The sequence below is a fragment of the Apium graveolens genome, chromosome 3 (assembly GCF_009905375.1).
Source record: "Apium graveolens cultivar Ventura chromosome 3, ASM990537v1, whole genome shotgun sequence".
NCBI lineage: Eukaryota > Viridiplantae > Streptophyta > Magnoliopsida > Apiales > Apiaceae > Apium > Apium graveolens.
In genome coordinates, this window is record NC_133649.1 from 6,522,271 (window position 1) to 6,537,400 (window position 15,130).

Consider the following 15,130-nt stretch of genomic DNA (forward strand, 5'->3'; position numbering starts at 1 on the left):
GCATGAAAAAATATCACTTGTCAATAAAAATGGTATATAATATTAATGACGTGCATTGTTAAGGGTTTTGGTCCCTAATATCTAGTAACAGAGTGCTAAACTATTAGATCTGTATTTCAAGAACTTAGATCAAGTAATTATTTGTGCCAATCTGTGAAAAATTATTGTGAATTGATAAAAAAAATCTTTGTTATGAACTTTAAAAATATACTCCTTCTGTCCCGTTCAATTCTATACAATTTTCTTTTTGGGACGTTCCTCCCAATTGTATACGTTCCAAAAATAATAAAGTTTTAAAATATAAAAAATAAATATACCCACTTACAACCACTATTTTCTTCCACTACACTCACTTTATACATTAAATATTAATCGATCACATCACTTTACCCACTTTTCTTACTTTTTTTCATTAAATTACACTTTTTCCTAACCTCCGTGTCACACCTCCTATGTATACTAATCAACGGGACGAAGAGAGTAGATGTTACGACCCTTAATTAGTGTGTTAGATAAACAGTACATCACATGCCAATGTTAAATTTCAAATCTTCGAAGTTGGAGAAAATAGATTCGTAAAACTCAAAGTTTTTTTTTTGACAAATATGGCTTATAGCCTTACAAATGAGTATTTTTTCTCATAAATTCTCGGGGCCCAGCACCTGGGACTAGGTCTGTCAATGGATCGGATATCCCATCTGACCCGAGAGTCAATGGAGCGGATATGGATCACTTAAAATAAAATCCGATCCGGAAAAAATCCGATCCAATAAAAATCCGATCTGATATACATAGGATATGGATTTAATAAGATCTGATCCGTAAATAATCCGATCCGAATAATTTGGAAAATTCATTTATTATTATTACATTCAATTCCGTTGTTCCTCATTCTGGACAAGAATAACTTTTCTGTTTTCGGTGAGAAGTCCCTCTATGTACGTTTCATTACTAACATTATACGAAAAGTCTCTCAATGGCTTGTTTCTGTTGGATCATGAAATGGATAACTCTGTTCATTTTCTATTTTTGCAGAAATTATTTGCAAGTCTCTAATTTGCTTGTTTCATGCTAAGACTGAACAATGAAAAAGCACCAATTATATTCCAGTGATACCACTATTTATATATTCGTTGAAGTGTCTGTAATATTTTTTATGCTACTGCAATGTTTCTAAGTTTGCAGAATGGATTACAAACTTGTAATATGTGAACTGATGTATTTTTTTATTAAACTTTACATTTTGATTTTGCGAATCGTTATTATTAGTGATTTCAACATATTATAAATTTAGCTTTTTTCTAAATATAACGGAGCGGAGCTCCGATCCAAAAATCCGAAAATCCTACGGATTAGGATATGGATCATGCTCTAAAAAATCCGGCTATGATCGGACCTGAATCCAAATCCGGTAAAAATAAATGGATCAGGATATGGATTAAGGGCGATCAGATCCATTGACAGCCCTATCTAGGAGTAGATAAACTAATTGATATCATATATGTTTCCCTCGGCCGTTTTTTAAGAGCGCGGAAGTTTACGGGCCACAGGTAAGTTTATTTGAATTGAATTGTTTATTAACAGGCCTGATGATATAGTCGGCCAGACTCCTTTGTTTTGGATGTGTTTTGAGTTGAATTCTTACTTGGGCTCAATATGGGCTCAATTAAAGTTAAACATACTTGGGCCGGATTATAACCACAATTGATTGCGAAGGCCTCCAATACATCATTGGCAACTTGATAGTTGATCCAGTTGGTAGAAATGAATTGTTAGTACGAAACAAACTACAAAATGAACACTTTTTTTTGCCACAAATCAACACACTAAAAATTACCAAAAATAAGAAGAAAAAAAAGTCAATCAACACATTAGTGTCTATATTTCAGATTGAAAATCATTAATTTAGTTAAATTATTGTATACTTATATCTTTCTTTTTTTTAATATTCCTAATCTAAATGTATATATATTAATATTTCTAATTAATTGATAAAAAATTGTACAAAGCACAAACACTGTAATCATATTTATCAAATTTTAAATAAAAAACTAGTACTCCCTCCGTCCCCCTCAATTCTTTATATTGGGGGACGAGGGTTCGACACACACTTTAATACTTTTATTAATTGTAGTTGCATAATTTTTTTTTATTTTTTTTTAAAATAAAAATATAATATTTAAACTTTTATAAAAAAAAAATTAAAAATAAATTATGAAGATATATTTTATAGTTGTCTTAAAATACGTGTCATGTGAAAAAAAACTGTAAAAAAATGAAAAGTACGGGGTTTAAACCTCTTGTTTGCTCTTCTCCAGATTTTGACTCAACCTGTCATTTGTTTTTTTAATTTAACATCCACTTTAAAATACACTTTACTTGTAATAAAAGTCAACACTTGACATTATAAAAAAAATTAAAAAACAACAAATGGGCCCAGCCCGGCCCACCAGAATGATTCAATTATAGAATCTTGCCACTGCACTCTACATACATACAGACATATCTTTTAAATCTTTATGTTCTGCAAGAAAGCAGAGAGTTTCTGATCTGAGAAGCAACTGTTGCAGGTTAACCCTTCAAATCTTATTCTTCTTCTTTATATTTCTATATATATATTGATTTTAATATATTTAATTTAGATACACAAGACATGTTTGTTTTGTATTTATAAATGACATGGTTGGATAACATTTTCTTGATTTTTCTCTGATCCAAAAGTCTGTAATCTAAATTCTAATCAAGTTTGCATCTTTTTTGCTTAGATAATCTTTAATTATGATTTTGTGTTAATTCATTATATGATTGCTTTGGCTTCTCATTGTAAAGTTTGGTTCTTGATCATAATTCTTGATGATTGTCATAATGTGTATACTAATATGTATATATTTATGAAGCTTATGCACATTTCTTGAAGAGGATTTTGTTTATATGAGAAGCTAAAGTGGGCTTTTGAGTCTTGATCAGATTGTGGTTGTCGAAATTGGATTGATCAGTTTTTTATTTGTTTGCTTGCATTTCGTTGATTATTGACATGGAGTATGGTTAATTTATCTCTGAAAAGCAGGGATGGATCTAGTAATTTTTTTAGGGGCACGGAATTGTTTTTAGGAGGGCAAGTTTATAATTTTGTGCGGAATCCCTGTATATAATGAAATTCCGAATGTATAAAAGTAAGAAACAAGAAAATTTTGTGTGGCCGTGCTGCACGGGTGATGTTGCCACTTTTTAGTTAGAGCATAGTGTTGAATAGTATAAGATTATGTTGGGGCATTCCTCTAAAACATTGCCCATGTTTCTTTCATGGTATTAAGTGTAGGATATGATTATAATCCTTGAAATTTTCAATTCCATTTGTTGTGTAAAAACTTATTTGAGATTATTCCAAGGATTATATTATAATCCTTTAAATTATCTGATCCCTTGTTTGTTTTGTTGGAGTGGGAGAAACTATTGCAATCCTCTAGAAGGATAATAGTCCAATCCCATGATTATAAACAAACATGGATAAAATTTTGAAGAACTATAGTCCAATCCTAAACTTAATACCTCAAAATAAACATGAGATAGGATAATTCAATCCTTAGGTTTAATTATGATGAGATTAATTTTCCCGGAAAATAGTCTCATACTATAATCCCACGAAAAAAAGATGATCTTACGATTTTAGATGAACTAATACTTAGCGTGGTATTAAGGCTTGGTTTAGGGAGGGGTCTCGGGTTCGAGTCCTCTCCCCCCATTTATTTAATTCAAATATTTGTTTGTCTGTCTGGTTTTTTAATTATGTTTGTTGTTTGTCTAGTGACAATCATATTCCTACGTACATCATACGCTGCAGCCTTAGTAAGAAGGATTGAATTATAACTTTTTGTTTGTTTTTTGTTAATTTGCGTAGATTTTCTTTGGTCAGTTTATATTCAGTTCAGGAGAGATGGAAAATATTCATTCTGAAGACTTTCTGAGAGAATTTCACATCCCTGATTACTTGCTTATTCCTGGCGCAAAGGGTGAGTATCTTCGTCATGTACCTGCATGCCCTGTAGTGGTATTCATCAACTCTAGAAGTGGTGGTCAGTTGGGTGGGGATCTTCTGGTCACTTATCGTTCTGTCTTGAATCCAAGCCAGGTCTCTTTGTCGTATATGAATTACTTTGACAAAATTCCATGAGGATATGACTTTGCTTCAACCTCAGTATTTGCTTTGTGCCAATTTAAATTAGGTTTACGACTTAAATGAAGAAACTCCTGATAAAGTGTTACGGAAGCTTTTTTTGAATCTGGAGAAACTCAAGGCTAATAAAGATGAATTGGCCCTCAAAGTTCAGGAGAGGCTAAGAATAATTGTAAGTTGGGCTAAAGAAATATGCTTAAAATGGATACTTGATGTATTAGATTTATTCTCCATGATAATTTTTGACCTGAAGTATGTCATCAGGTTGCAGGCGGGGATGGCACAGCTGGCTGGCTGCTCGGGGTTGTTTGTGATCTAAAGTTATCCTGTCCACCACCCATTGCAACAGTTCCCCTGGGAACTGGAAACAATCTCCCTTTTGCATTTGGATGGGTATGTATAAAATTGTCAACTTGATAACAGCGATTGGCTGTCAAAATTTTGAGTATATGTTGGTTGGTTGTACTTTTGTATTTATATTTTTGTATTCTTCAAGTTATTTTTTGTGTATATGCACAGCCGTAGGCAACCATGGTGATATACTAATATGTTAATGCGCAGGACTTATTACTACGTATACTTGTCAAAAATTATAAATTTGTTATATAAAAAAGACTGTATACTACAATGCTTTGAGATTGTTTCTCTGTTTACTAGTCTTTCATGAGTTCCTGTCAACTGGAAGGCGGAAGCTGTTTTACATGAATGATTGAATTTCAACTCTTTATTGCATCTTTTACAAGCTTTGGCACAAGCTATGTGGATTTTTCTGTGTCATGAGATACTGTATATTTGTATATTTTACGACTGCAAGTGGGTTCCATCACTTTCTTTCTTTCTTTCTTTTAGTAAGTGCTTAGTTTTATGATTTTCAGGGAAAGAAGAATCCAGGAACAGACCGCGATTCAGTATTGTCATTCCTTAGTCAAGTAAAGGGAGCAAAAGAAATGAAGGTTGACAGGTCAGGCAGTTCAGAAAATTCTTTTATATCATTGTTTACCTTTTCTTTGTTGCCTTCTTGTTGTTTTGAATGTAACCAGGTAACCGAAGGAATATCATCATTTTTTATAGATTACCGATATATTTAATAAACATTGAATCTGTGATTTATCATCAATGTTATATGGTAAATATTACTTTAATGTCTTCTTTATGTGATTTTTAAACAAATATTATTATATTTCAAAAAATAGCTGGCACATTTTACTGAGGATGAGAACTCCAAAAGAAGGGGCTTGTGAGCCTATTGCTCCCCTGGACTTGCCACATTCCTTGCATGCATTCCATCGAGTGTCTTCATCTGACGATCTTAACAGGGTACGGTCACTACTTATTGTTGCCCTCAGTTGATTTAATAAGTACCTGGGAAATCATAAAAATTCTGTAGTTGATTGAAGACTTTTTCAAGAAAAAAAAAAGGTGATGAAGACTTTAAATGCCTTATAGTTTCCTTATATATTGGCCATTATTTTATGGGTATACATATAATTAATTTCTCAGGAAGGTTGTTCGACATTTCGTGGAGGCTTCTGGAACTACTTCAGCATGGGTGAGTCAATATTTTGCATATTTTTGCATATGGTAACCAACTGATAGCGGTAGGCATTGCATATATCATGAACCTTTAAATATTAAACAATTATGCATTAAACCTTTTTTTTATCCGAAGGCATCGAGCTTACTGTATAATAATTGAGAAAAGTATATCAAGAAATTACCTTTGCTTCTTGCATGACATTGTGACTAAAACTGAAAAAAAAACTAAAATATTTTACAGGTAAGCAAATATTTTATCTTAATTTGTAACTGTAACCTTGTGTTGTTATCACTCTTTTAACGTTAATGTGTTTGGAAATCTGAATGTTAAGGTTCGAAGTGTAAACATTCTACTAATTCCATAATGAAATATTGATGTTGAATATATGCAAAAGAAAAGATTGAGTGTTACTTTCTGTATCTTGAAAGGGTATTTGTAGGTTCAAATTGATATTTAGCCTTAGCCATCTCTTTATCAACTGTGTTTCCATAATTGTGTGAACAGTGAACTGCATACATAATAGAACTAATAGCAGAGCATAATGATTTCAACCAGTAATAGTTTCGTTTGCCAGCTATTTTCTTCATGAAAAAACTTTTCAAATTCAAAATTATTTCATTGGCGAGTTGCTTACTTGTAACTACTTAAAAGTCATACAAGAGTCGTACTCTGGTAAGTTCTGTTAAAATTTTATGATTGTTTTCGTATTGACAGGAATGGATGCTCAAGTTTCCTATGCTTTTCATTCTGAGAGAAAGCTCCATCCAGAAAAATTCAAAAACCAGCTTAATAATCAGGTTATTATGTTTTTTTTGCTAATAAAGTGCAGAAAACATGTTTCTAATCATTGGTTCTGTTTTTTGTTTCTTTCTGGCCATTTTTCAAAGGCATGAACACAGAATAATATATACATACACTGTCTGTATATAATACCAGTGAAATTTTGAAGCATTGTTTGGTGTTGCCATCATCATAAAAAAAATTTAGGTCATACAAGGACAGGTGTTTGATGTCTGGTCTTCTGGTGGTTGTACAATCATTGTTATATGACAGGAGTACATAATTAAGTAAACATTACCTGAAAAAATTGAGAGATGTAAAGTAGGTGAACAAGCCAAAATGCATCAAAAAGAAAATTACCAAAATTATTAGGTATAAATATTAGTGGCAGTGTGTTAATACTACACACATTATTTGTTTATGGCCATTATCCAATTCTGTGACACTCAATACTACTTTATTGCATTTGTTATTAAAAGATGTAGGTTAAAGCAGGCATTCAACAACATCCATGACAAATGATGTTTTGTTGATAAAACTTGCTCCAAAAGTGTTAAATAACCGTGTTTTAAAATAAATGCAAGGGTTTTCTCTTATAATTAAAAATAGTTTTTTTTTTAATAAATACACATGTGTGCCTCTTTTCCAGTACCATGTGTCATGCATCTATGTTTTTCCCATACGCAAAGGAAAGAACTTATGTAGCAGCACAACCTCCCTGTTGATCATATAATCATATCAACCCCCAAGTGATATTTTTTTTATTAACACTTTTGGAACTCTGTTTAATTATAAATTAATAATAATCAAGACCTGTTTCCCTTCTAATTGGTGACCACAAATTATATCCTTTGCAAAAACTGGCTGTTGATTGGTAGCCAGTGTAAAACATGAAGGTCAATGAATATCTGAACACTTTTGGTTATGATTATTGTGCATGTCTTGAATTGTTTATATATGTAGTTGTCGTTGTGGTTTAAGTATGTAGTTTATCTGCTCTCAGAAAACATATGCAAAGCTTGTTGGTAGCCAAGGATGGTTTTCTGCAAGTCTTCATCATCCTTCTTCAAGGTAAGCATATATATGTCACAATGTAAAAGTATCGGTTCCTTGCATATTGTCAGATTTTTTTTAAACATGTATTATTAAGATAATATATGTTATATCTCTAAATTTCATTTGTATGTACCAATAAAAAAGATGTTCGACTAATATTGACTGTAATTTATCATCTTAGATATCTAGCATTTAGTTAAATGCAGATTTGTTTATTATCATTTTTCACGTTGAGAATACTTAATTTGGATATAGTATTAATCGTTATATGTTTAACTTAACTATTGAGTTTCAAAGAAAGTTTCTATACATGTTTTGTCTAACCTTGTACTGGTTTTAAGTCTCCCATATAAATAGCCACATGGAGATATGAACAGTTTACAGGTTCTGACTATTTAGTTATATATATTAATAATTTCAACAGAAAGTACATTTCATTGTTTATTAGCTTCGAATTTTATCATTCACTCATATATTTCCAACATCAAGATGTCAAAGCTTATAGTGCATTTTCGCAAATTTATTGTTTTTTGCTGTAACGTACTCAAAAACTAGCTAGTGTCGTGTTATTCAATTTCTAGCTAACACGGCTTGGAGCTAGGTCAAGCGCGCTAGCTTCTATCTGCAATCAAACTAACAGCAAAGTTAGTTGCTTGTTTGTTTCATTCATAGTACAGTTTAAAATGGTTGCAGGAATATTGCACAGCTAGCTAAAGTGATGATTATGAAAAAAAATGGTGAATGGCAAGAGCTTAAAGTACCTCACTAGTAAGTCATCTGTTTGTTGTTTTATACTTGATTATGTATTAATATCTATTTTTATCTACAAACAATTAGTTCGTTGTATTGGAAACATAGTTAGCTAATTTAATGGTAAGGATGTTTGGTAATTCTTTACTTTTTTCTTCATCCTATACCTCATCTTTTCAAATGTCATTTCCTTTTTGTCTATATCGTCCGATCCTTTCACCTTTAATTCCTTGATAACTCTCCATTCTTTTCACTATTACCAATAGGACATAAGTAATCTATGTGAACAATTTTTTCTTTGCTGTCCTAGTATGTTTCAGTATTACATAACTGTCAATTTTTTAGAGCATAATATACCGGTTCTGTAAAGCAGAGAACACCACCAAAGGGGAAGGGGGGAAATTGACAAGTGCGTTGAAATTTTAAAAGTACTGTTTTGAGCTAATGTCTATTATATTTTCAGATTTGAAGGTTATACATTTTCTTAACAAGAAAGGCTTGTTTGTAAATTTTTTTCAAGAGTATGTATTATCATTTCATAACCATCCATAGTACCAAATGGTGGTGGTTGAGGCGTGATTATATAGCTATGATGATAATTTTTTAGATTTTATAAATTGTTTCTCACTTGTCAGTTCTTGGATTTTTGTTGAAATGAGATTGCTATTGTGAAAGAAAGACAGTAAGTTATTACTCCATCTTTATTTGATGTTTTCTCTCCTGTTAAAAAATAATTGTATTTACGATAAAAAAAATGCATATTACTAAAGTCTTGGTCGAGGTGGTTGGTTTAGGGACCTATGTTCAACAGGTGACGTGACGGGAGTTGGGTTAGCCATTTGGGGCCCATATAAAGCTGACTGTTTGGTCAGTGTGGTCGGTTTTAATGCTTTCATAGAGTTGGTCGGGTATGTTTCAGTCCGAGTTGCCATGTTGTCATGTAGTAGTGTAAGAGTCTAACCACAATTATTAATCACTATTATTTCTATGAGATATTTTATATGCAAAAAAAAGCTTTTTATCATTTAATTTTCAGTGCTAAAAGAAAAACTGGTTCGGGTAGCGTTTGTATTGTGGATAATCTTTGTTTCACTCCAACGCATGGCCACTTCTGGATCTTCTATTTACTGGCTGTACCGCTGACTTGTAAAAATTATAGGGGTATACAATTTGAAAAGCTACTTGTTTTGGAATTTCTCAATAGTTGTGTCATGCATTATCTCTAAATGATTTCATTTTCAATGTCTAGCATCAGGTCAATCATATGCCTCAACTTGCCTAGCTTCTCCGGTGGACTAAATCCATGGGGAACTCCAAACAAGCTTAGAGCTCGTGATGTTCGTACTCCATTCAATAGCTCATGTGCTCTATTCCTTCTATATATTTACATAAATATAAGATCTATATATTATATACGATACTTTTAGTTGGTGTTTACACTTCTGTGATGAAATTATCCTCACTCGGACATGACTTACAGAGAGAGCTGACTCCACCATATGTCGATGATGGCCTTATTGAGATTGTTGGTTTTAAGGATGCATGGCATGGACTTGTTTTACTTGCACCAAAGGGGCACGGGACTCGTCTTGCCCAGGTTTGTAATCAAACTTTCAATGAATTAGTTATTATCTAAACCTTCTTTTGCTAAATTTAGCAATATTAAAATAATTACAATTACTATGTCAAAGCTCGAACACCTTGATAAAGTGACCCATCAATATTTTGTCTAGTTGACACTAACCTGTGTTAAGTTTTGTAGTGCCATAAAATAATTTCATAGTTGGCTTTATTGCTTGGTACAGTGGCAGAGTGGCTCAGATCATACCATTCAGCTATTACACAAACGTGTTAACTAAATAAATGCAGTTTGTTATTTCCTCAGGCCCGCAGGGTGAAGTTTGAATTTCATAAAGGTGCAGCAAGTGAAACATATATGAGAATTGATGGCGAACCCTGGAAACAACCTCTGCCAAGTGATGATGACACTGTTGTGGTGGAAATCTCGCATTTACATCAGGTCAAGATGCTTGCAACCCCCGGATGCAAATCAAAGAGTGTCTACGACCCTTCAACTCCTAAAAAGGATGATCATGATGCTGAGGACGACAACGATAGCGATGATGCAGATGATGCAGTTGACGAGGAAGGTAGAAAATTTGGTGCTGCTGACACTTTTAAGATCCCTGACGAGGTTGATATTTCACATCTCAGTTAAGCCTGTCGTGATGATTGGTCTATTTTATACGATTGATTCCATTAATGACAATGATTATTGAAAACTTGTTATTTGATTGGGGAGTACAAGAGCAACTTCATATTTTGATTAGGTTTGCAACTAATGTAATTCTCTACAGATTTATAAATTATTCTCTGGAATTGTGCACCTTCAGGAAAGCTATTAGTTCTGTGCCTTTCGGTTAATTCTTTTTCGAATTGAAGCAATCCCTATTCATCTCGGCAAAAAAACAGGTTAGACCTCGAATTTTGGTTGTTTTGAGAATTATAAAGGGCAACACTTTTGATTTTTGAATGTTACAATAGGCAACTGTCAACGACGATTGCAAATCAAGTTAACATCTCAGAATTAAAATATCTTTCGATTGCAATTCTGCATAGGTATACAAACAAAAATTGGACTCCGTATAGATAAGCTGCTGAAACAGGAGCTTCTGATTCCCCAGCTCTATCAATGTAAAATACTTAAGCAGGGCCTAGTAGTAGTACTTTACATATCTAGTAAAAACTGGCCATGGAAACTGAAACTAGATTTATAATCCACCGTGTTGGTATTCCCCCAAGCATTTTGTAACAGCCTCGTTGGCTGTTGGTGATCCTGTTCTTTCTTCCGCTTTTTTCTTTTCTCTGCAAGACAGAAAAGAATTTTTAAGAATGCCAAGGTTTTCAGGAAAGTTCACGACTAACAGAACTGATTTTTTTATGCAAATGAGCCACAACGCCTGTACAAATTATAAAGGGAGGGGGGAATCGAACATGGGACTTATCGTACACAGGACCTCATCAGTACAGAACTGAATAGAATATTTCTGAAAACGTCTGGTTGATAAGACTAAGACCCAGAAACTACTGCATAAAAGATGGCCAGAGGGAAAAATTGCACACACAAAGCATACACCAATCAAATAATTTTAAAACCAAGTGCGGAAAGGCACGTGTTCTTTGTGAAGCAAAATAGTATGAAAATATACTTGTTAAAATGATAAAATATAGAAAAAATATATGAAAGAATGATTCGAGCATTATGGACGACTCAGTGACTTGTTATTTATATCAGAATGCTTGGAACTGAAGACCACTGATTAGCCTGTGCGTGGAGTGTGTGTTTAACATCTTATTAGGTGAAAAACAGTATTAAGTTCAAGAGTAACATGAAACAAAAGTAATTAAGATTGATTAGGAGGGATATCAAAAGGTACCTTTCTACATATTCCTTTAAAAGCTCCTTTGCTTGAACCAACTTTGTGAGAAGATTACGGTATACATCAAGATCGCGATCAACACTTCTTTTGTCTATATTTAGCGCTGCACATAGCTGTAACACCAATCGAAAGAGTTAAATATCCAAATAAATCAGGAACATGTACAGAGAGTGTTTAAATTTGGATTTAAACAGTAGTAAATTTGGTTTTACAGAAAAATCAGCAGGGTCACGTGATGCAATTTAATTTTGTTGCAGGAACTGAGAGCTTTGGTTTGGGGGGGGGGGTGATATCTGTTATTCTTAAGTATTCCGGTTTTCTGCTCCAGATACTTATTGGTTGATAGAAAATCTTTGTAGGCTGCACCACAGACCGAATCCGTAGACCTATCTCTGGCTGCACCACAGATGATCTTTTTTGTGACCATAATTATGAGGCATGGGTATATCAATTGACTTACTAGTTCCTAAATCCAGACATTTGAGCTTACCGATCAGTCACATTAAGCTGGAGGTCTCCTGATCATCCATTTCCTCTAGATTCTTTCCTATACCTACTTATTTAAAATTTATACATCCCCTTAGATTTAGTGACTTCGCAACAATAAAATAACTAAAAGTTTAAAACCTCAGTATTCAACTGCAAATTTATTTGTCCAAACACATGGTTGATAAATTCAGACATCAACGGAATACATCACATCACTGGTCGTGTTTGGTTCTTATGGAATATAAAGTACATTATATCATACACTGCTGAGGCAATGAAAATATAAGACAATTACCGAAGCCTGCCCATGCCTAGTCATCAACCGACCTAAACATCCCGAGATCAATTAAAAAGTACAGGAGAGCATAGGATGTTTGAAGTCAATGGTGGAAATTAGCTCACATCAAATGGAAGTTGGAACCATAGGTCACCTATAAGTTTTAGGATATCCACCCCCTACCCTTAAAATGTACATACCCCACAGGCACACTCTGGTCTTCGGATTAGTAGAAACTAATATAACTTCTCACAATATATATAACTCTTGAAAGAGGTAGAAGATCATTTCAGCAGTTCGCTACTGCAAACTATTAATATGTGGATATTTCAACAGTTTAGAGCATGAGTGCTACCTTTTCTAAAATGGTGGGTTCTGTTCCATTTGCCAATTCAAGAAGGCGGAAAAGGCCGATGGCAAAGAACCGACTGTAACTAAAGCTTTCTTTAGTCCTAGCCCTTTCTGAAATATCCTTCAAAATGCTTTCAACATCTCCCTCTTTTGTAGAAAAATCAACCAATGTACTGGCAGTCTGAGAACGAGCCCATTCTTCAAGTTTTTGTGCATCGCTCCTGCAATATTTAATTTGGCTCAAGATTATTATAAGTAGGGGTCACTAAAGAATTCCACGGACTAAAATTTAATTTTAATGCAGTAGATGTTACTATAATTTAGCAATTAGGAAATACTGATTTTGTTAGAAGCCCTGGAGTCCTTCTAAGTGCTACCCGATGCTAGTACATCAGGAAATACTAATCATAACTGGAAGGTTCAATATCAACAACCAAAAGCCAAAAGAGAGGGACATTTTTTTATGCATATAAAGGAAAGGAAAGACAAGATGTAATGGAGGATAGACCCCGTCCCCATTTAATTCGAGATAAGAACCCAGAAATTATCTCAATGCTGTGTCTACGAATACTTTCGAGTTCTGATAATGTGTATAACTACCTAACTAGCACTTCTCAATACTGTATAACCACCTAAAAAGCAATTCTGATTACTGTATGAGTATGACCACCTAAGAAGCACTTACCTCAGCCTAATGCTTACAAAATACCAATAAGGACTGAGAAGTTCTATTTCTTGTTTCAGGGGTGGATAATTAAAAAAGTACTACTCTATTACCATTTACCAGTTGATCAGTGCAAGTGAGACCAGCATTAAAGGGCGAATAGCAGAAGAAAATTACAAAAGAAATAGTCAAGAAAGTAGACAGGCCTGTATTGCTCCGGCTCTTCCTGTAGTGCCTTAATATATGCCCTGAAGATAGCCTCCCGATCCTCATCACTTGGATACCCTTCCATAAGTCGATCATACACCGTCACAAAACCGAGTGCAAATACTGCATCATAACAATGCGTCCTCTTGTACCTCATCAGATGATGCTGCACTATTAGCTCTTGCAGCACAGTATTGTAGATACTTGGAATTGGTCGCTTATAGGCCTGAAGGAAATTGGCTTTTGTTTGAGACACAGTGGGTACATCTGAAGACATTACATAGATTTAGATGATAACTCAGACAGACATTATACATTACACCCAAAATTACTGAAAATCAACAAGCTGTACCCTGTAAGCCTGTGCAGAACACAATCTTAATGCATTATTGCTGTTACTCCATAACTTCATGCATTATTGACCGCTATTTATCTCCTAGTCCTTGTCCAGATCACATCCAAATCCATTTTCTTTTTAAAACATTACTTATATTTGAAATTTGTGAATTGATCATTGGTTTAACTTAATTTACATCATAGATAAGATTATGAATTGTCATGCATTTTTCCTATAAATAGGATAAGATAATTCATGTTCAATTCTGTAATACAAAGCTTGTAAACACAAACAGCTTAATGGTTATAGTACTTCAACAAATTATCCAATGTACCACAGAATCTAATTTGAAACAGCAGTGATAAAATCAATCAAACCTTTTTCATACAAGAAGTCTAGAACAGATCAAATTTACAATAGCTATAAATCAACTAACAAAACATTTAATACTGGCTAAATGAAGCTAGGATTAGTCCGAAGCTCGAATTCACAATCAAAAAACGAAAATAACTAATTAATAATGAAATCTAAAGTAAGTGATGTTAACAAGTAAATCAAAATGTACAAAATAAATGCTAGTAGTACCTGTTGAAGAAGACATGCAACGAACAACCAAACGTGAGGAACTCGAATGAGTAGAAACTCGAACACCGATCATATCACAGGACTGATTTAAACGAAACCGACATGCATCAAAATTAGAAACCAAATGAGTAGATGAAACAGAGAGTTTCCTGTCAGAAGAAGATTGACTAGTAAGTTTAGCAAACGAGAGTGAAGTTACAGCTGCCATTACTTTCACTTACAAATGATATTATATGTGTATTTAAATATGTGTGTGGTTGAGTTTAGGGAGATTAGAGTTCAGACAGTGGAGTGCACATTATTCATAGTGAAGCAAGCAAGGCAAAACTGATGAAAAATTTGTAAGAGAAAGGGAAAATGAGAAAAAAGGTTGAGAGGTTGTAATAAAGGGAGTGGCTTATCCAGGCCAAATCTATTGGTTTTGGGTCTTAGCCACTCTGGATTTCACACGTAGGCTGTTTTTTTTTGTGGTTGATCCAAATT

At 33.7% G+C, this 15,130-nt stretch overlaps 2 protein-coding genes across 3 annotated transcripts; one reads left to right on the forward strand and one right to left on the reverse strand.

Moving 5' to 3' along the window:
* Positions 1–2,441: 2,441 nt before the first annotated feature.
* On the forward strand, positions 2,442–11,141 carry LOC141711522 (diacylglycerol kinase 5-like). 2 transcript variants are annotated; one of them, XM_074513997.1, is made up of 13 exons: positions 2,442–2,570; positions 3,914–4,129; positions 4,224–4,346; positions 4,439–4,567; positions 5,050–5,135; positions 5,368–5,491; positions 5,675–5,723; positions 6,426–6,508; positions 7,495–7,562; positions 8,241–8,315; positions 9,547–9,634; positions 9,778–9,894; positions 10,183–10,683. In XM_074513997.1, exons 2-13 carry the CDS (start codon positions 3,935–3,937, stop codon positions 10,513–10,515), a joined length of 1,470 nt encoding a protein of 489 aa, XP_074370098.1. In that variant the 5' UTR covers positions 2,442–2,570; positions 3,914–3,934; the 3' UTR covers positions 10,516–10,683. The 2 variants fall into 2 exon arrangements, with proteins under 2 accessions (XP_074370098.1, XP_074370097.1); XM_074513996.1 differs by having other exon boundaries at positions 2,443–2,570; positions 3,899–4,129; positions 10,183–11,141.
* Positions 10,866–15,029, reverse strand: LOC141711523 (protein THYLAKOID FORMATION1, chloroplastic-like). The gene is made up of 5 exons (XM_074513998.1): positions 14,648–15,029; positions 13,725–13,992; positions 12,859–13,075; positions 11,735–11,850; positions 10,866–11,162 (listed from the first exon to the last, which is right to left on the reverse strand). Exons 1-5 carry the CDS (start codon positions 14,853–14,855, stop codon positions 11,069–11,071), a joined length of 903 nt encoding a protein of 300 aa, XP_074370099.1. The 5' UTR covers positions 14,856–15,029; the 3' UTR covers positions 10,866–11,068.
* Between the last annotated feature and the right edge of the window lie 101 nt (positions 15,030–15,130).